Source organism: Tachysurus vachellii, chromosome 15 (genome assembly GCF_030014155.1).
Source record: "Tachysurus vachellii isolate PV-2020 chromosome 15, HZAU_Pvac_v1, whole genome shotgun sequence".
Classification (NCBI taxonomy): domain Eukaryota; kingdom Metazoa; phylum Chordata; class Actinopteri; order Siluriformes; family Bagridae; genus Tachysurus; species Tachysurus vachellii.
In genome coordinates, this window is record NC_083474.1 from 10,439,753 (window position 1) to 10,459,192 (window position 19,440).

At 38.5% G+C, this 19,440-nt stretch overlaps 2 protein-coding genes across 4 annotated transcripts; one reads left to right on the plus strand and one right to left on the minus strand.

Moving 5' to 3' along the window:
• The first annotated feature begins 358 nt into the window (after nucleotides 1-358).
• zgc:152863 (uncharacterized protein LOC562658 homolog) lies at nucleotides 359-6,054 on the plus strand. 2 transcript variants are annotated; one of them, XM_060888349.1, is made up of 5 exons: nucleotides 359-574; nucleotides 2,165-2,272; nucleotides 2,386-2,583; nucleotides 3,625-3,766; nucleotides 4,129-6,054. In XM_060888349.1, the coding sequence occupies exons 2-5, from the start codon at nucleotides 2,179-2,181 to the stop codon at nucleotides 4,445-4,447; spliced, it is 753 nt and encodes a 250-aa protein (XP_060744332.1). In that variant the 5' UTR covers nucleotides 359-574; nucleotides 2,165-2,178; the 3' UTR covers nucleotides 4,448-6,054. The 2 variants fall into 2 exon arrangements, with proteins under 2 accessions (XP_060744332.1, XP_060744331.1); XM_060888348.1 differs by having other exon boundaries at nucleotides 364-574; nucleotides 4,126-6,054.
• An 845-nt stretch (nucleotides 6,055-6,899) lies between these two features.
• hif1al (hypoxia inducible factor 1 subunit alpha, like) lies at nucleotides 6,900-18,981 on the minus strand. 2 transcript variants are annotated; one of them, XM_060888347.1, is made up of 15 exons: nucleotides 18,825-18,981; nucleotides 13,999-14,189; nucleotides 13,721-13,875; nucleotides 13,274-13,358; nucleotides 13,054-13,166; nucleotides 12,358-12,545; nucleotides 11,440-11,546; nucleotides 11,179-11,326; nucleotides 10,885-11,099; nucleotides 10,415-10,545; nucleotides 10,220-10,306; nucleotides 9,985-10,118; nucleotides 9,547-9,652; nucleotides 9,336-9,450; nucleotides 6,900-8,253 (listed from the first exon to the last, which is right to left on the minus strand). In XM_060888347.1, the coding sequence occupies exons 1-15, from the start codon at nucleotides 18,845-18,847 to the stop codon at nucleotides 8,174-8,176; spliced, it is 1,878 nt and encodes a 625-aa protein (XP_060744330.1). In that variant the 5' UTR covers nucleotides 18,848-18,981; the 3' UTR covers nucleotides 6,900-8,173. The 2 variants fall into 2 exon arrangements, with proteins under 2 accessions (XP_060744330.1, XP_060744329.1); XM_060888346.1 differs by having other exon boundaries at nucleotides 10,220-10,545.
• Between the last annotated feature and the right edge of the window lie 459 nt (nucleotides 18,982-19,440).

Consider the following 19,440-nt stretch of genomic DNA (forward strand, 5'->3'; position numbering starts at 1 on the left):
ACTCGGACATGCGTAAATGTTGCGTGTGCGCTATTACACCACTTCTGGCACAGTGTGTATCCGAGGCGCTTTCATCCACATCTCTTGCGTTTAGCTGTGTTACTCTTAGTTATGTCTATTTGTTTGATGAACTGTAAGTAAGTGTAGAATGCCAGTGCGACCAAAATCACTGATGAATAAGTAAATCTAAATGTGCCCCGGAATTGGTGCGCGTTTCCAGAATGTGCGTGTGTGTGTGTGTGTGTATGTGGGCGGCTTCTCTCTTCTACATCCTCCCGCAGAATAGAATCTGTTCAATCAGCCAATCAGGAGCCTCGCTCTACGTGATCGCGCAGCTCTGGCAGCCAATGAGGAGTCTCGCCACTCCTGGCAACTCTGTTGAGCGGTGAGTCATCTGGCAGCGCCGCTGAAACAGACGCACTTGTTGAGTCGCGCCTGTGCATTTTAGCGGCTCTTTCGCTCAGGGGCAAAGAGCGACCCTCCATCCTCAAAACGGAACCAAACCAAACATGCAATAAGGATATTCGCGTGAATCCCAGTCAGATTTACTCACCGTTTCATCTCCCGTCTCCAGGTGAGCGTCTCTTTTGTGCTTCTGTCTATTTTGGTTGCGTATCAGTGCAGCATCACAGAACGGAATCATGTGTGGTGTTTAATCAAAACACTGAAAATCCATGGGGGAAAGTCTAGAAAGCGGCTTTTAGGGCTGTCAGATGTTTGTTCATTGTCTCAAACAGTTAATAATTCACTGCATTCACAGCAGACAGGACAAAACACCCCATAGTCACTGATGCTGTATGATTTATTGAATGTGTTTTAATATTATATTTATATATTATATAATAACACTATATTTGGCAAACACAGACTAATACAATTACTTCTATGAACTGGTTGGTGTTCAGTCAGGGAACAGGAGTGTAACCTACCTACTAACACTGGGGACATCAAGTTCTATCTAAAATCACTCTGATGTGAACCATGAATATTATGCAGAATGTGATTTCCCTATTAAACTTGCTAACTGTAGCCATGCAGGAATGTCACACTTGAGAGACTCCTGATGTAAAAGCTTTGCATGATTTGTGACCTTTTTGTTCTTTTCTTTTCAGTTCCATCATTACTTTTTTTTTTTTAAATGAGTCAGAAATGATTTCAGAGTAGATCCCGATTAGGACCCTAAGAACCTTTATTGATCTTAAAAAGTTTTTTAAAACCTTTCATAATATTATTGATTTTGCTGCTTTTATTCTTGTTTTTATTCTTCTTCTGCCTATTTGTTTATTATTATTGTTATTAATATTATTGTTGTTGTTGTTGTTGTTGTTAATAATAATACTAATACTAATAATAATAATAATAATATCACCATTATCCTTATCATTATTATCAGCAGCATAATTTTATTATTATTTTTATTATACAGTTATGTTGGGTTCCCTTGGGACATCTTTTGCTTACTTTTTCTTTACTCACCAGGTTTGTTTTTTAACCTTTTCATCAGTTTTGGCTATAATCTAATAAGGTGTTGAGATCAGTACTCCAAAAGCCTTTGATGCATGCTGTTCTTGTTCATTCTGATACTCATTATCATTCCATAGGTAGGAGCCACCCACGCTGTGGTCTGATGTGCACTTTATCAGTCTGTACAAATGCTATACAATATAAGAGGTAGCTTTCCCCTCACACTACCTTGTTGGTTTTATCTTGGCATTTATGGAGGCATGCTACATGGTGTTTATATTTTGGTTCACCTCATTAAATTACTTTCAGAAGTCTGTTCAGGAAGTTGTGGCACAGCAGCTAGTCATTTCATTACCAGGTTTATGCACTGTGCACATTTTCACACCATGCTCGATAATGACCTTGTTTGCATGTGCCAGGCCTTGCTCAGGTTCACTTCTCCTATAGTCAGGATAAGGGTGTGGTGATTCTTAATTAAATGATGCATGTGCAGCTGTGCACGGACCCCACCTATTTTCAGTAAAGGCAACCCAGCACTCAGTTACGAGTCATCCTAATTTATATTTTTCCTCTTTCTATAACTGTTCTTTTTTAATAACTATTATTTTCATAATTGTGGTCATGGCAACTCTTGCTTTTAATTAAACCAATATTAAAAACAGAGTTTTTAAGTGGCTTGGTGTGTTTGCTCTTCCACCAGGACAAGTGTTTTTGATGTCTACACACCGACTGCCTCTCTGGGCATATTTACATGCTCTAATGGGTTATGTGGTCATCATACTGACTTCCCTGCCAGAATTCAGCAAAGGTATTGTCATACATCTATATATTTTTTTGTGCATATCTGTTGTGTTAGTAAAAGAAATACAAACTGTAAATCAATAAAATTCAGGGGGTTTTTTTGTGTCCTGAAACTTTCAGGTCAGAACTGTTCTCACCCGATTATCCATGAACATGGTGGCTTCTACTGTAAGCCTTCTCCATGTCGGGGTTTTCCTCTAAGGAGTCGTATCTACTACTTCTGTGAGTCGGGATATGTCCTGCCAACACGTATCCACCACTCCACCTGCCGCAAAGGCCAATGGGACCCCAGTATCCCCAAGTGCATACTTAACACAGGTAAGACAAAGAGACTGCAGCTATTATTTACATTTTGTAGTGGAATTTTAATTTTTGAATCATTTTTTTTTTTCTGCAGTTTGAATGTGTGCACTATTTGGCCAGAAGTATGTGGACACGTGACCATTACACACTTCCCTAAACTGTTACCACAAAGCTGGGAGTACACAATTGTATAGAATGTCTTTTGTATACGCTAATATTACAATTATCTTTCAGTGAAATGAACAGCCCCAAATATGTCCCATGAAACTCCTAAATCTAGTGGAAAGCCTTCTCAGAGGAGTAGAGAATATTATAATAGCAGTCAGGGACTGAATCAGGAAGCACATGTGGGTGTTTTGGTGTTCACAAACCTTTGGCCATAGTGTTTGTGTGTTAAATATATTTGAATAGAAAAAATACATTTACTTCTTTTTATTTATTATTATTTTATTGTCCATATATTGGATAGAGCAATATTCTACAGCATGAGGTCCCAACTCTGTCCTGTCCTGACCTTTGTAGTGCTTTAGCTGTTCTAACACACCCACTTCCACTCAGGAAGTGCTGTTAATTAGAAAACTAATTGGATCAGATGTGTTAGAGCAGGAAAAACAGTAATAAGTGTAGGACAGGGGTAACCGAGGACCAGGAGTGGGAAACTGATTATAGGTAGAAAAACTTAATTAAATGGCCTACATAAGCTCTATGTTGTCAGAATGAGGGGAAGTAAAAAACCCACAAGACTGACTATTCGCTCACAGCATCTGTTGGCTTCCTCTTTTGAGCTAAACACAAAGATTCAGGAAACCCTTAGTGTGAACAGGAAGTGAACACAGTCACCATACTAACCAATATTTTTTTTCTGTGATGCATTTAAAGCCTCGGTAAAGTACTCCATCATCAGTTTCAACGATTTTGATAAACCACCTGATGACACTTTCCAATGTTGGCACAACTTCCTGTCTCCATTACATTTATAGTACATCCGGCAGTGATGTGTCTGCTAGATTAGTTCATATTTTCAATGCCATACATGTGCTGTATCTGTTACTCCAGCTGGACATACAAAATATGAAGACAGAGTGACCAATTCTGTCCCGAGTGTGGCTACAACTGCTGTGGGTGTTTCCATCTTCCTTCTCACCACCACAGCCTGCATGGTTATCAAGTCTCGACTCTACCCATGTCAATCTCATAGGTATGATACTTTGGGCATGTTTGTAGAACTGAAAAAATGTAATAGCCTTTATTACAATTAATAATTTTATTATTTAAAAATGTAATTAGAAATTCATCAGTTTGTTTTTGTATCTGTCCCTCCATCCATTTCATCCCTGTGTCTGTCTGTCTGTCAGTATCTCAGTTTGTCCGTCCCTCCATTCATCCAGCTGTCTGTCTGTCCCTCCATCAATCCATGCTTAATGCCAAGCTGAAAAAGCTAAGATTAGATAACTTGTAGTATGGTATAATAATCTAAAATATAGTATTTGTAAAGTTAGTTATTAGTCGTCTTCACTATACTGTTTGTTCACATAGTTATGGTTGATGCTCTTTCAGCAGGCGATCGTCTGATCAGTTGGACTTGATGGTGGACGGCTTGCCTGTGTCTCTGCCCACCTATGAGGAGGCGGTGTACGGAAGTTGGGGTCAGCGCATCCCACCTTTACGTGGACCCACTCAGCTCTTGCTGGCCTCATCAGAGAACAGTCCATTATCATCACTCATCCAGTCAGGTTCCAGTAACTGTACAGACACTTCTAATCAGAGCACAGAGGAGCCGCCACCTTACAATGAGATACAGCAACGGTCTGTGGATGCAGGAAATGAAGGAGAAGCGCGGGCCTTGCACATTGCACTTTCTGTTGAAAAGGACAACTGACTTTTGGGTGTGTGAGCTCACCTTCAGCTTATTGATTGTTAGTTCTCTTGCCATTGCTTCAAGCCTAACAGTGTAGGTCAATGTCTGCTTCAAAGGTTTTTAATTAAACATGTTTTCAGCCTTTATTTTATATGAATGAAACTGGTGGGCTTTGGGGAGTTAGATGTTTAGCAAGCAGGCGACTGCGTGTGATGTGCATGGTGATATTGATTGTGTCTGTTTTCAGTGGTGCTGGAGACATGTTTAATGTTGCCCTCAGTGAGGAGACTAGATCACAATAGTCTTGTGGACTGTAATAACACAGACTTTACCCCAGAGGATTGTGGCTTTCTGTTAAATGACTACAACTTCCACATGGTTGATGTTGAGTAAATAAATGAAAGTAAGTCCAGCAGAACTGTGGGACTGGTGGTGTCACCTTACTATGCCAAGGTGGAAGAACGGCTCATTTCTGCCCTGTGAGAGGCTTGTCATGTATCCATGTTTCTGTTTATCTGTTTTGTATCTGTTGTCATTTAATTACGACAGCTGCCAAAAGCTCTTATTTATCAGGTGGAGTAAAGGGTATATATGAGGTTCTCTATCTCACTTAATTATTTTCTTCATTATTAAACATTATGAAACTTGAATTTCAACATTAGTAAACCTAGTAAACTTTAGTATGTTAATAAGCAGGGGGGCACGGTGGCTTAGTGGTTAGCACATTCGCCTCACACCTCCAGGGTTGGGGGTTCGATTCCCACCTCCGCCTTGTGTGTGTGTAGTTTGCAGGTTCTCCCCGTGCCTCGGGGGTTTCCTCCGGGTACTCCGGTTTCCTCCCCCGGTCCAAAGACATGCATGGTAGGTTGATTGGCATCTCTGGAAAATTGTCCGTAGTGTGTGATTGTGTGAGTGAATGAGAGTGTGTGTGTGCCCTGCGATGGGTTGGCACGCCGTCCAGGGTGTATCCTGCCTTGATGCCCGATGACGCCTGAGATAGGCACAGGCTCCCCGTGACCCGAGAAGATCGGATAAGCGGTAGAAAATGAATGAATGTTAATAAGCATTTATGTTGATATTTAACTGTTTGTGAAATACACCCCAATGCCAAATGTTAATTTAGTCTATAATTAAAAATATGAAGAAAAAAATATAGATTATCAGCAACTTGCTGAACTCTGGCCCAGGTGTAAAGATTGCAACCTTCTTTCTGGTAAACAGTCTGAACCAAATTAATTAAGGTGTTGGATCACGTTACCTATTGTGGATTTAATTTGATGGTAATATTAATATTTGCATTATTATTTAATAAAAACAAGTTCATGGTTTGTTCACATTAACTAATGGGTAAAATAATGTCATTTATGAGGACCTTAGTGTATAATATACAAATGCATAAAGTCACATCTTCCATCTAAAGCAATGTTGTGCCTTCTCTCACGCTGAAGATGGTGTGTATTTGAGAGCATGTGCACATTTGCTTTTTTTCTTTAACTACAAATGGTAATTTTTTTTTACATTTGTATATAACATTTAGATATAACATCTAATATATATATATTGTAATATATAATAAAGTTGCTAAACCTTTTTGAATGGAAGATGATTAAAGCTAGTTTTCAAATTGACTCGTGTTTCTCTCTGACATGTTAGCGGTTGATAAAATTGACACATTACATGAACAGTTCCTGCTAGTTACATGCATAGTGTATTTTAATTTTTGTTCATACTTTACGATAAACATTTGTGTCAGTGAAGCATACCGAAGGTACAGTAAACCTGTGTGTGATCTTCACTCTGTCGCACAAGATCGCACAGTAGCCATTAATAGTGTTAAAAATCCAACTCCTTCAAAGAACAGCAGTGTGAGGAAACGTGAAATTTAAAAAGATGGACCCACATTTTTTATTTGAGTTCGTGAGGGAGGAGTGGAGGTCGTAGGTGAACTTGCAGGGAACAAAAGGGAGAGAATGTTGATTAAAGTTTTGGGAATTAGGAGGTGTTTCAGATGTAGTCTCTCTCTCAGACTTCACCAAATACAGAACGCTGTTTAGCATTGAGCAGCAGTATTAAGCCCTTAGTTTATTCATACATTATAAGGCTAGTGTTTATATCTCTTGTCTATTGTAATATTAAGTGAGGGGCTCTTTAATTTTACTCATGGTTATAATCAAAAGCCACAAGCTTGGACCACAAGAATGGGACCATCATTTAAAGGCAGAATTACGTGTTTATGCAAAGGCAAAAAACAGAATAGGTAATAATGTTACAGATCATTTACAGACACTGGATGTTCACGGTACACTACAAGGTAAAACAGGGAAAATTCGACACTCCTAAATTCTGCTCCAATCCACTGTAGGGCATCTTATACACTCATTCACACACAGTTGGGTTATAACATTTTAATGCCATTCAAATGGTCTGTTTCTGCTTTCTTGTTCTTACAGAAAACACTCAACGGTTTACGTGGTTACAGCATCATACACTCAGTTTTATTGTTTCATTAAAAATAATTCATTCATGGTTACATTTCAGGGTGAAAATTCAGGATTAAAAAATTTGAAACAAGACATACAGGGATTACAGACGACAAAAGAATAAGGAAATGTACATGCAAGCCATGTTTAATTATCTCTCAACATAATTTGTAAGGCTTCCCAACCCAGATCTTAAAATAATGCTGAATATAATCAAGTAAAAAGTTACTGAGAACAAATCCATAAAAACAGTTTTCAAATGAGATCGAACATTGTATCATTAGAGAAAAAGCTAGCCCATATACTGATAAACTACATGAGCAAAACCCAACACATTCAGTGATTAAATGCAAAAGACTATAAACACTTTCTGGCTACTGTCCCCCAATCTGCTAAAGCTTATACATGACAAGTTTCTATTCATATGGACACTACAGAGAGTACTGTAAATTTCAAAAGGACACAAAGCTACAACAGAAATGAAACAAAAGGTTTGGCATATTTACTTACATGTTACATATGAAAAGGTATATAAAATGTTTAATAAAAAGATGTTTTCAGAAAAAAGGCTAAGATTTCTTGTGTGCGTTATCTATAGCATCGGTCAGACATGTATACACCTCCATTTATCACGTTTCAGATTTTTCATTCACAACCAAAAGATGGAGATAGGGTTTCAAAATTCAACACTGTAGTTATTATACTTGCACTTCCATGGCAAGTATACGTGGCACAGAAACTAAACCAATCTTCAGGTTAATTCATTCTTTAACCATGTTTATTCATGCACTGGAAAATGTATAGGTGAAAATCTGAATAAACTGGGTGGTCCAGGATGAATATTGCACAACATTTTGCACTTAACTTTCTCTCATGTGACACAGAGTTCAGTTCAGTTTTGTGAAAGTGTTGATAGGTGGACAGTGGTTGATTTCACAGCATCAGAAAGCTCTGCTCGAGTCTGAAATGCATGTTTTTGAAGCGAGCACGGTGTGACTGATGCCAACACTCACGACAAATTCTGCTCAGGGGTGTTATTTTAAACCCAACTAGGTTCCTGCAACCCGCCGTCTTCTAAATGATTAGAAGTCGGCCCAAGAATCTGGCAAGGATCTGTTCTTTCGTATGTGGTTTTAATTCACAATTGATGAAATCACCAGAATTTCTTATACTGTGTTGTGACTATTATACTTTTTATTATGACTTCATAATAAAAAAAAACAATAAAGCACGTTGGTTGTAGCTTCAGGATTTACAATTCCTCTCCTCAGGCGAGCGACGATACAGTCCCAGTTAATTGAGTCATTAAATCAGGTGGTTGTGATGAGAAAGAATCTCGCATCAAAGCTGTTGGAAACAAGCAAGAATGGAACAAAGGTTAGCAGGCAAAATGTCTCTGAAGCACACGAAATCAAAACATCCTGCTTAAAACAAGAGACATCCTGTTTCTCTGAAAATGTTTTTACAGTGAACCTTCAGTAAATCTAAATTGAAATGCTATGGAACACTGCAGTTAGACCCTTCATACACATGCAAATTAAGTGAATGGTGTAGGAATAAAGGCACTTTTCATTATGTGCTCCCGTCCTTTTTAAGGAAAGAAAAGAACAGCCTGCTCAGCTGTTCCAGTGCCAGGTGATGAGTTCATTTCACTGTTGTCATTTGCAATTAGAATCACACTGCTGTTCTCTCAATATGACTTGTATATAAATTGGTCATATTTAAAACCAATATTTTACTTTATACTTTATACCAATACTTTAACAAAATATGTTAAAGAGAAGAAAAAAAAACACACTGGAGTGCTGAGGAACACCAGAAGGCCCAAGAGAGCAGAGAAAACAATTGTGGTAGATGACAAGACAATTTTTCCATGGTGAACAAAAAAAAACACAAAAAAGTTGGGCAGATCAACAACTTCCTCCAGGTTAATATACATAGAGTTAAATACAGAGTGTTTACCACAAAATGTTAATTTTGGTAAGGCTCTAAAACAGGAAGACAAGATTAGAGTTTTGCCTAAAACATAAAATAAAAAAATAAAAAAAAACACCTGTAGTTGTGGAACAACTTCCAATGGAAAGATGAGACAAAGATGAACTTTTATTACACTGACAGGAACAGGGGAGTATGGAGAAGAAAAGGGACTGCTAATTATCCAAAGAATATCACATACTGTGCTTTAGAAAATCTAAATATATCTTCTATATCTGCATAGAATGCAGAAGATACAGGACTACATGATCTGCTCAGATCAAAACCTATTCACACTGCAGATGGACAATGTTAATGTGAAATAAATAAATAAATAAATGCTTTGAATAATAAAGAGTTCTCATAAAGATGCACAGTATGTCAACTTGCGCTGATATATTTACAGACACAGTGAGAGAACTGAATTGTAACGAACGGTGCCCTCTAGTGTGTACCTGCTGTATCACAGAGTGTTTGAGTTCCTCCCAGCACAGGATCTCTGTCTGTCAGGAGCTGACTCTGTTTCCAACGCTCAGGCGCCATCTCTTCTAAACCTCCTGCAACCTGCATCTGATCCAAAACACACAATTCAAACATTTACTTTATAGACCCTGCTGGTGTAAAGGATGCAAAGCGATACAAGAAGGAGTGCAATGATCTCCTTACCAATGAGGAGTGTGAGAGAAGATATTCCTCCTCTATGGGGCAGTTCTTCTGTCTCTTCTCCCAGTTAGATGTTAGAGATGGTATTTCTTCCTCTTCCTCCAGGCCTCTGTTTAAAAGAGCTTAATGTGTCAGTGAACACTTTCCGATAGAGTCACAAAATCTACAGGTTCTCTGATGAACTCAGCTGATCTGATACCCCAAAATATAAACAAACATTAATAAGCCTACTTATATGTACTATTTCCACCTCACACCCAATTTTCACATTTAAACACTGTTATAAAGGGTTTCCTCGTTACGGAAAACAAGAAACACACCTATAGGTTTAAATTTCAACAATTAGACTAGATAAGCATGAATATTTTTAATTAGCAGATTCATGTGATGTTACTTATCTCGTTGAATGTGTAGCTACACTTTATTATTCTGTAACACTACCTTTTCTTAGAAGCTGTGGGTGATACATCAGTCTGTGTCTCTGCCTCAGGTAACTGTGGTAGGAAGGTCAGCTGGAAGTCTTCATCCATGGAGATGTATGGTGCCAACATATCCAGATCCATGTCATCCATATCCTGAAAAACAGCAGCATGAGGATAAGCATTTCTGTTTCTTGTACTATTGCCATATGAAAATAAGATCCTGACTAATTCTGTGATGTTAATGAACCATCTACCTCCATTGACTTTTTTTGAGTCTCCTCTGGCTTGCAGAAGAACTTCTCCACATCACCAGTGTCCATGAGAATCTCATCGCTCGAGCTCTGAGGGCCACAACAAAAATAATAATTCATTAATTTACCACAACATGGAGTGTGTATGTGTGTGTGTGAGAGAGAGAGAGAGAGAGAGAGAGAGAGACAGACACTCACCAGTTCAGAGGAGTCAGGGTTGTCAAATATGGGTGAGAGGAGCTGGCGGAGTTTTGGGGTACATAGTTCCTTTGGACATGTGGGCAGTGTGTTGGGGCTGGATGGTGGGCCAAAGAACAACTCGCTATGCTCTACAGAATTGGGGGGTGGGGGTGGGGACATGCAATGGCAGTGAGAATGTGAATGTTTTATGTAACTAACCTTAACTTCACACCTGCATTCTGTAGTCATACCCAGTAAAATACCAAGTAATGTATCATAATATAGGTGATAGAATATTTTTGCAGGACATTATTTTAACAGCTTTTCGATAACTACCCCTTTAAGAGAGAGCATGTCAGGAACTGTAAGAGACAAAGTATCCAGCTTGGCTTAATATCAAACAAGGAACCAGAGAAGTGTGAAGTGCCTCCATTCACTAGGCTCTTTTAATAGGATACTAGAACATGAGAAGTATGTTCAAGCTTCACCTGTCAGTGGTATGATGGTATCTCCTGGGGCTGGTGCCAGCTGCAGAAGATCCTCTGGATTGTCCTTCAAACGGTGGAAAAGCTCGCTGCTGCTGCTGCTGCTGCTAATCATCTCATCCTCTGAGTCATCCACCTTAATCACACTCAGTTTGTCCTCCATCAAGTCACTGCGCGTCTGCGCAATGGAGAACACTGTGTCTGCCTCTTCCACCGCACTAGAAGATAAACAGAGATAGCACTTAGACATAACAAACACATATTTAAGGTTCTTGCAAAGGGAAATGATCCCAGTACCTGAGGATGAAGTTGAGGCACACTACAGCTTCAGGCTGCGAGGTCTTCTTATTGTATAGCACCGTAGCTTGGGTTTCGGTCCAAACAAATCCTCCGTTCTTAGCCAGGAAGCGGTAATGGCTAGTGCACACCTGACCTTTGGAGATCACTGTGGAAGGACAGCATCAATTTTACCAGAATGTCCAGAAATCATTATTTCTTCTGTATGTGTAAATCTGTTATGATAATATTTATAGATGTAAAAAAGGTTCAGCTACTTACAGATATGCAAGCTCCTTGTCAGATGATCAAAATCAAGCGCATGGAAAAAATCATAGGCAGATCGGCCAATCAGGTCACTGGGATTGTATCCAACAAGCTCCGTCACCCTGTGATCACACATGTACAGAGTGTAATGCTGAGTTGGACACAGGTTTCTTTGTCCTTGGCATAGCAAAACAAACATGTTCTACTCAGTATCACCCCCTTGTGGTTGGTGGTGTTGCCCCCAAGCACATGATACTGTATTTGTACCAACCATGAAAAACCAATGGCTCATTCCTATCAGAAGCTACAAGCTTAACCTTCAAAGATCACATAATGATTTCTCCACAATCTACTGAGATTTCAAGAGCCCCTGATGGATCATTTCCAAACATCTAACCACTACATCTTCTGGTTTACAAATTGTGATAGAATTTTTTACTAAAAAGTTGTTTGTGAAGTTCTGACCTTCTGTGTGCAGGACTAGATGTTGGTTTTGACCAGAAATTGAACAGATAACTAACAATTTAAAACATTTACTTTCTGCCATAGTTGGAGAGGAGAACTAAAAACACTGGGTTAGGGAACACTAGATGTTCATCGTACCAGAGATCTGTCCAAATGCTCCAGCTGACTAAAGTTTCATCCCGATAGCAATTTCATTCCAAAAGTGGTTTACTTGAGTTTTGTAGATTTGAGATTTAGTAACCTTCAGCTGTTTATATTTTACAAGAGGTAGTTAGGTTCCATCAGAAAAACAAGGTTTCGGCACGTAGGCTCAACACAGTTATTCTTAGTGCCAAGCATGTGCAGAGGTCCACCGACCTCTGTCCACCGACTGACTGACACACACACAAACTCTGCTGATCTGCCAGTGAATGTGTGTACTTTTGAATATGGCTTGCAATCGTTAAACAAGGCACGAGCGATGATTACCGGCCATCACAGTGGTTGAAGTGCAGGTCCATGTTGTGGCGTGTGAGGAAGGTGTTGCTGTCCAGAGGGAATTCCACATAGCTCGGGTGTGGGATGGGTTCACACAGCAGGGTCATGTAGCTCCCTGCGGGTGAAGAGTCTTCTCCTTCCTGATTTAGTGTCTTCAAATAGCCAACGCAGTGAACCACCTACATACAGGAACCGAAAAAAATCCAGGTTAATTCCAGCCAGACATCTGTACTCTCTTGGTTAACACATCTTATAAGGTCCTGAGGATTCTCCAGAAACTATAATAGTTTTAGGTCTAGTTTCAGTCGATTGCTGCATCGTTTCTTGGATTTTAAACTCATGCTTTTTAAATTCCTTTTCACAAGTGAATGTCAGCACATTTAACTGTCCCTTGTAATTAGATATGTTCAGTGTATGTGTTTAAATCAGTTTTCCCCTTAATGAGTTGGATCAGGCATGATGGGAGCAATGATAATCTGATAATGTTCAGTGCCTGATGACTAGAGATTAGAGCTATGAAAGAAACTAAATCAAAAATTCCTACCTAATTATATATAATATCGCCAGTTGGAAATGTATGACTATCAATTTTTCTTATAATTTAGATAACAGTGTTGAAGCTGAGACATCCTGCACTCTGGAGGAGATGTGTAATATCACACTTTTGCAGTAGCAGGGTAGGACTACCTTCCAGGTGGCAGACTTGATGTTCACGGTTTTTCCACGGCTCGTAAGTGTGCTTTTCAGTCTCAGGAAGAAGTTGCACTCTGTACAACTATCAGACTTCTTCTTAAAGAGTCCTATTTTAGAAAAAAGGACACTACAATTAGCCTATTTAAAAAGTTACCATTATTAGACTGAGGTAAGCAACAATCTCCTTCAGTTTAGACCTCAAAGATTATTTTACCCAGCTTGGTGGTAAGAAGGTCTCTCAGCTCCTCTTGATCACACGGATGGACATAATCGTACACACTCTGGCCAAGCAGCTCCAGCTAGACAACATTACAGAAGTAACAATCAGAAACACATTATTCAAACATCCTATTTTTTGTAATATCAAAATACAACCAAAATACAAATTCTTCACACTGCCACAAAGAGTCTATTTAGAGTTCATATTATATATAGAATCAACACATATCCACCTTCTCTTAGAGGAACAGACCAGTATTTTCAACATAATCTGTATTTATCATATCTGTGGCTTGAAGCCTGGACAGAGTTTTGGTTATAATTTACCTCCTGTGTGTTTTCTCAATGTATATATATAGAAAGATAAACAGATTCAAGTTTAGAGGCATTGCAACATACTGCCTAACACACTAAAAGTTTCCACTTTAAGGACTGCACTGACCTGTGTGATGCCGATAAACTTGCTGACATTTTCAGACAGGAAGACCATATCCCCTTCTTCACTCATCACCATGATAAAGCCAGCAAGTGCCTGTTGGTAGAACGTATCAATGGGATCCTCCTCTTCCTCCTCTGCTGGTGTTGCCTTGGTCAATGCTGCAGAAAGTCACAGATAAAACCACAGGTAAAAACAGTGTATGAGTAACAAAACTGTGCAATTTATAACAAAAATGTTATTTTATGCATGGTACTTTGTGAGTGATCATCAACTCAACTTACAAGACTGGAGAAGTTGGCGTATACGCAGGTAGCTGAGGGTTACCCTCATGATCCCAGCTTTGTCTAAGTGGGAGGTGATGCGGCGTGTCAGGGGCAATGAGTGTGCAAGTTCGTAGAACACCTCTGTTTCCTGACTCCGCCTAGAGCGAGCCGCATCACGCAGGCGCACCTTCCTCTGCTCAGTGCTCGGCCTGAGGAGAGAGTACATTTACATTTACAGCAATTAGCAGATGCCCTTATCCAAAGCGACTTACATTTTTATCTCATTTTTGAGGGTTAAGGGCCCTGCTCAGGGGCCCAGCAGTGGCAGTTTGGTGGATGTAGGAATCGAACTCACAACCTTCAGATTGGTAGCCCAACACCTTAACCACTTGGCTACCACATCCCTAAGTAAGGTTATTTATATATATATATATATATATATATATATATATATATATATATATATATATGTGTGTGTGTGTGTGTGTGTGTGTGTGTGTGTGTGTAAAGTTCAAGTTCATGATATAATAAAAGCAGATATGTCTAATGCAAAGGAAATGCCCAATTCACCTTCAACCCTGAGACAAACATAATTAAAATATAAGCAAACATATAATGAGTGAAATACCACACAAAAAGCACCACCCAACCAGAATCAATTAACAATTATTTCCCCTCACATTTGCACAAACTTGCCCCAGGTGTAATACCTTCTGCTGATGTCAGGTTTTATTTTATCGAAGAAGGCATGGCCAAATCTTTGAGGCAAACAACCCCCATTTAACTTTGTCTTACTCTCTCTCGGTCTGTCTCTCTCTCTCCCCTTCCCCCATGGAACAGCGAGCTGCATCACAGCCCATCCTCCAGGCTCCTCTCTGTCGACCCTAACCCCGGCACCCCGCCATGAGACACCAGCTGAATCCTAAATATGCCCTAAAGTAGAACTGTTCAAAAGCCTGCTTCTAAATCCCAACTCCCACCACAGTAAAAGGAATTATAACCAATATGGCCTCTCTGACAATTCCTACTTTTGTTTGTTACTGCCTGCAGCATTTTCTATCAGACTTAGGTGATTACATATCTCAAAATATAATGTAATAAAACCAATCTTGACACTGACCAAAAAAAAGCAGTTACTAAGAATGACTGAATAAATGTGTTAAATGTGTTGTTCAGTGGCATGTGCACACCCAGTAATTTCCCAAATTAATACACAGCCATTGTTTGTCTAATGAGCTTCATATCTGACCTCCTGCCCCAGCTCACATGAAAGTACCATCCACCCACTCCTGTGAACTTTTGCTGCGTCCTGCAGAATCTCAGTCAAGCCTCACAGCTCTATCCTTAACTATCATGACAGAAAGCCTTGTGAATTTAGGATCTGTCCATAAAACACCAAGTCCTGCAGTTGTACGTAATGTGTTTAGAAAACAAAAATGAAACTCTTGGTTAAAACCAAAGGAAGAAATCCTAAAAAAAAGAATAATTTGTTCTTGAATACTTAATAACAAAAACGCAGCAAGTACAATGAACATTTGTTCTCTTATCAACTGTTAGAAGAAACAAAGAAGCATATATATTAAGTGTAAACAGTTGGGTGCCTTGCCAAATGTTGTGGGAGGTTTCTTCCCAAAAAAAAAAAGAAACATTAATTAAATAATAAAAGATGAACACAATCAGCAGCCATTTGCCTACCAGCGTTTAAACCAATAAACTGTCTTAAGCACAGCCCAGGAACTGAAGAACATTTCCTGTAGGCTGCGTTCCAGCAACATTCCTCATCAAACTAAAGACCTGTGCTGTGTCCGAATTTAACGCTTTCTAGTATGCACTAGAAGCATGTACTTTTTTTTTTTGAAGAGAAAGTACATACATTTGAATATGTAGCGAAATTATATACAATTACTAAGACATACTAGCATGTCAAGTTTCAGAAGAGAATGTTGTTGCCTACAAGATAAACATACACAACTTCCAACCATTAAACATACCAGCCATTAAAGCAGAAAAAGGATCCACTGATCCACACTTCAAAAATCTACCAGAAATTGTAAACCATCCAAGTACCATTTGGATACTCATTTCAACATAATACGATTTGGAACACAGCCCCGGATTCATAAAATATTGGATTCATAAACAAAACATAACTCTGATAATCTGCAGGTGTTTGATTTCTGGAAACCATGTTCTTAGATTATTTAGATAATCTTTTTAGAGCATTTCAAAACACCAATTCCTCTTAATCAGACAATTTGTGATTTTGAGTTTAATAACAAAACAATAGAAATTTAAACCAAGATGGAAAGTTACTTTATTTTACAGAACACAGAATCCAAACCAAAGCACTTCTCCGCCTGCCACTATACACATGCCATTATCCAAACTGGTTAAAGAGCAATCAGGTTAAAACCCTATACTGAATAAACATCCTATCAATGAGGCAAAGCAGTAGAACGTAATGAAGGAAAGACGTAACTGCGGGTAGGAACATGTCTGACTTCATCAGTTCAGCATGACCAGCTTTCTAAACCTCTGTGGAGCTTGTGACAGTCAAATATTTTTTGCTGTTATAGAACACAAACTTGTGGAATGTGTAGGACATGCCGTACTGAACCTATGCAGGCCATGAGCATTCAGATCTCATTTTAGGTGTAGAGAACACTTGAAGTATTAATATAAATGTAGTGTGTAAGCTAATACGAAATAAAAGCTTCATTATATTTCACTTTGAGGCTAGGTTACATACCAGCTTTGTAATAATACATGTCCTATATTTATAACAAATTAATAGTTTCTTAAAAACTAGTCTGCTTTAATAAGCAATAACCAGATTTGAGATGTCTTAACAATGGTGAGGAGACTAAAAGACTTGGCTGAGTGTGATATTCTCTATATTCTAGAGTAGTTAAGCATTGTCAGAAACTCGTTCTTGGAGCTGCACAATGCTATAGGTCATACAGGTCAAGCAACTTTGCTCCAGGCCTAGACAAGGCCAAACAAAACTAAACTGCCATCGGGGGAGGTAACAAAGGAAAAATATTTACTAAACTTTTAAATGTACTTGTGTACGTGTGAGTTAAAATCACAAGGGTGAGTTTTAGAGATACATTCTGACTCTTTCCTTAACTCTAACCAAAGAATATTTCTGAATATAAAAACACTGATCCACATAACTCCAAAAAATACATTAAAAAAAGCAACAGCAGTCCAAAGTGTTAGTGCACCAAAACTATTGACATGAAGTCCATCACTTTTTATTATTATTTAACTACTTCATTATAATGCTTTCTTTAATTTATTATACTGTGTCAGATGGCCGAATTTTCTGAATCTTGGCAGAAAAAACGATGGCCAAACATTTATTTGGAAAATAAAAAAATTTAAACATTCACCTTTCTTTAAATTCCACTGTTCTGAAAATGGGACCCACAAGGGGGCTATAAACAGTGATTTATGTTCTATAATTATAGTATATTATCCTAGTTATAAGCCCATGTCCCTGCACTTAAAAAAAACACTAATAATGTCAGTTTAAATATAGTAATTTTAATAACGTGTTGGAGTCCTTTGGGTGAAACGGTTAAGGGGAAAGAAGCTCAAAACCTCTAGTTTAAAAAAGATATACAACTTGCATTTAAATAGTTGAATTATATCTATTTAATATCTGTGTAGAGATCACATGTGCTCCAAGCTGAATAAAGTGGAAGACCTGTGCTCTAATTCATAAAGGCCAGTTGTTTTGCATGAGTGCATGTGAGTGAGAGTGAGAGAGAGAGTGTGTGTGTGTGTGTGTGTGTGTGTGTGTGTGTGTGTGTGTGCAAGCAGAGCTATGACGAGCTTCCGCCATATTTTAGGAACACAAAGTTCTCAGCTGACACCAAGTCTCAGACCTTCGCACGCAACCATACTGTCAAGCAGAGATATTATATGACCCAAAACATTTTAATCTCCAACCATGAGCCAACACACACACACACTTTCTACAATAGGTTTGATAAAATACTAATACAAGCAAATATTACTTTCGCCCAACATTCTTATGTGTAGAGTTCAGTAGAGTTCACTTTTGGAGGCGTGTTTATAAAGTGTTCATAAACAAAGCTGAGTACAAGAGGCGGTCTATATGAAAGAAACATTGTGTACTCTTCAGTACAGACAGTACAGACACTGGATTATAGGGTACACACCTAAACCACTGTTTATCAACACATACACACATGTAACTAGACTTTATATATCTAGACTTTATATATATCTAACGTTTTCTTCTCACCTTTTGAATCCACATGTACAGTTAAACTCCATCTTTAAATCAAACTGTGGACGTATAATGGAGTATTTTGAGTATTTTATGAACAGTCAGCTGTTTTTAAATAAAGCAACAAATAAACGTCTTTAAACACCGCTTTAATTCCGAACCCAATAACACGACCAACTGTTCCCTAAACCTGGCCCAGTCTTTATACTGTGGCTTTGTTTGTCTGCAGACCCTTTTAACTCGACATACAACTATTATTTACATAAACATTCATATTATTCTCGTACAAATGTTCATACTTAAAACCCCAATTTAGGCAAATAACCCTAACTCTGTAGTCCAGACTTTGTCTCATGACCCGAGCACGCTGGCAGACCTCCATCTCACACACATTTCATTCCCTGCCTGTGTGTGTAGCCTGTTAGCCTGCAGTTAGCTTGTAGTTAGCATGTTAGCCTGCAGTTAGCTTGTAGTTAGCATGTTAGCTGCCGTTGGCCAGCTGTGCTTTAGTTCAGGCGCATTTTCTGTCTCAATCTAAAACATTTAATGTACCAATGGAGCGTGAGTAACTTAAAATACTGACCTTTTACCCACAGAAGTCGTCATAGTGCAATTTATGAAGCACAAACTTCAATTTGAATAAATCCTTCAGCGCAGATCAACCCTCAAGCTGCAGCTCTCTCTCTCTCTGTCTCTCTGTCTCTCAGATCTCCGAGTTGTTTATCTCAGTCTGTGCAGGAGGCGGTATTTTACTACAATAAAAGTCACTTACCTGCACGTTGTATACATGAATACAGCACCCTGCAACGTGGACAAAATGTCTTCTGTTGTGTACAGTATTTGTGCACTATTGCAAAATCATACACTATAAGATAGATAGATAGATAGATAGATAGATAGATAGATATTGAATCAGAATAACAATAGCAGAATATGTGCAAAGCTAAATTCAAATTCAATTCAAATTTATTTGTATGGTGCTTTTTACAACTGACATTGTCTCAAAGCAGCTTTACAGAACATAAACATAGAACAAAATGTTATTATTATAATAAGAATACTATAAAGATTAATATAATAGAAAAATTCAAGTTTAATATTAGATGTATTTGAATGTGTTTGTATTTATCCCCAATGAGCAAGTCTGAGGTGACTCAGGTGACTGTGGGAAAAAAACTATGATCTGCTAGTAATGTGTG

Bases quoted from the DNA above. Each gene is read 5' to 3' on its own strand.
- zgc:152863 (XM_060888348.1), top strand. From the start codon at position 2,179: ATGTCTACACACCGACTGCCTCTCTGGGCATATTTACATGCTCTAATG. The intron at 2,584-3,624 runs GTAAGACAAAGA...CTGTTACTCCAG, and splicing joins CAAGTGCATACTTAACACAG to CTGGACATACAAAATATGAA. The intron at 3,767-4,125 runs GTATGATACTTT...ATGCTCTTTCAG, and splicing joins TACCCATGTCAATCTCATAG to CAGGCGATCGTCTGATCAGT.
- hif1al (XM_060888346.1), bottom strand. From the start codon at position 18,847: ATGACGACTTCTGTGGGTAAAAG. The intron at 13,359-13,720 runs GTCAGTGCAGTC...AATGTTGTCTAG, and splicing joins AGTTTATCGGCATCACACAG to CTGGAGCTGCTTGGCCAGAG. The intron at 8,254-9,335 runs GTACACACTAGA...TGTTTCCAACAG, and splicing joins AACACTCTGTGATACAGCAG to CTTTGATGCGAGATTCTTTC.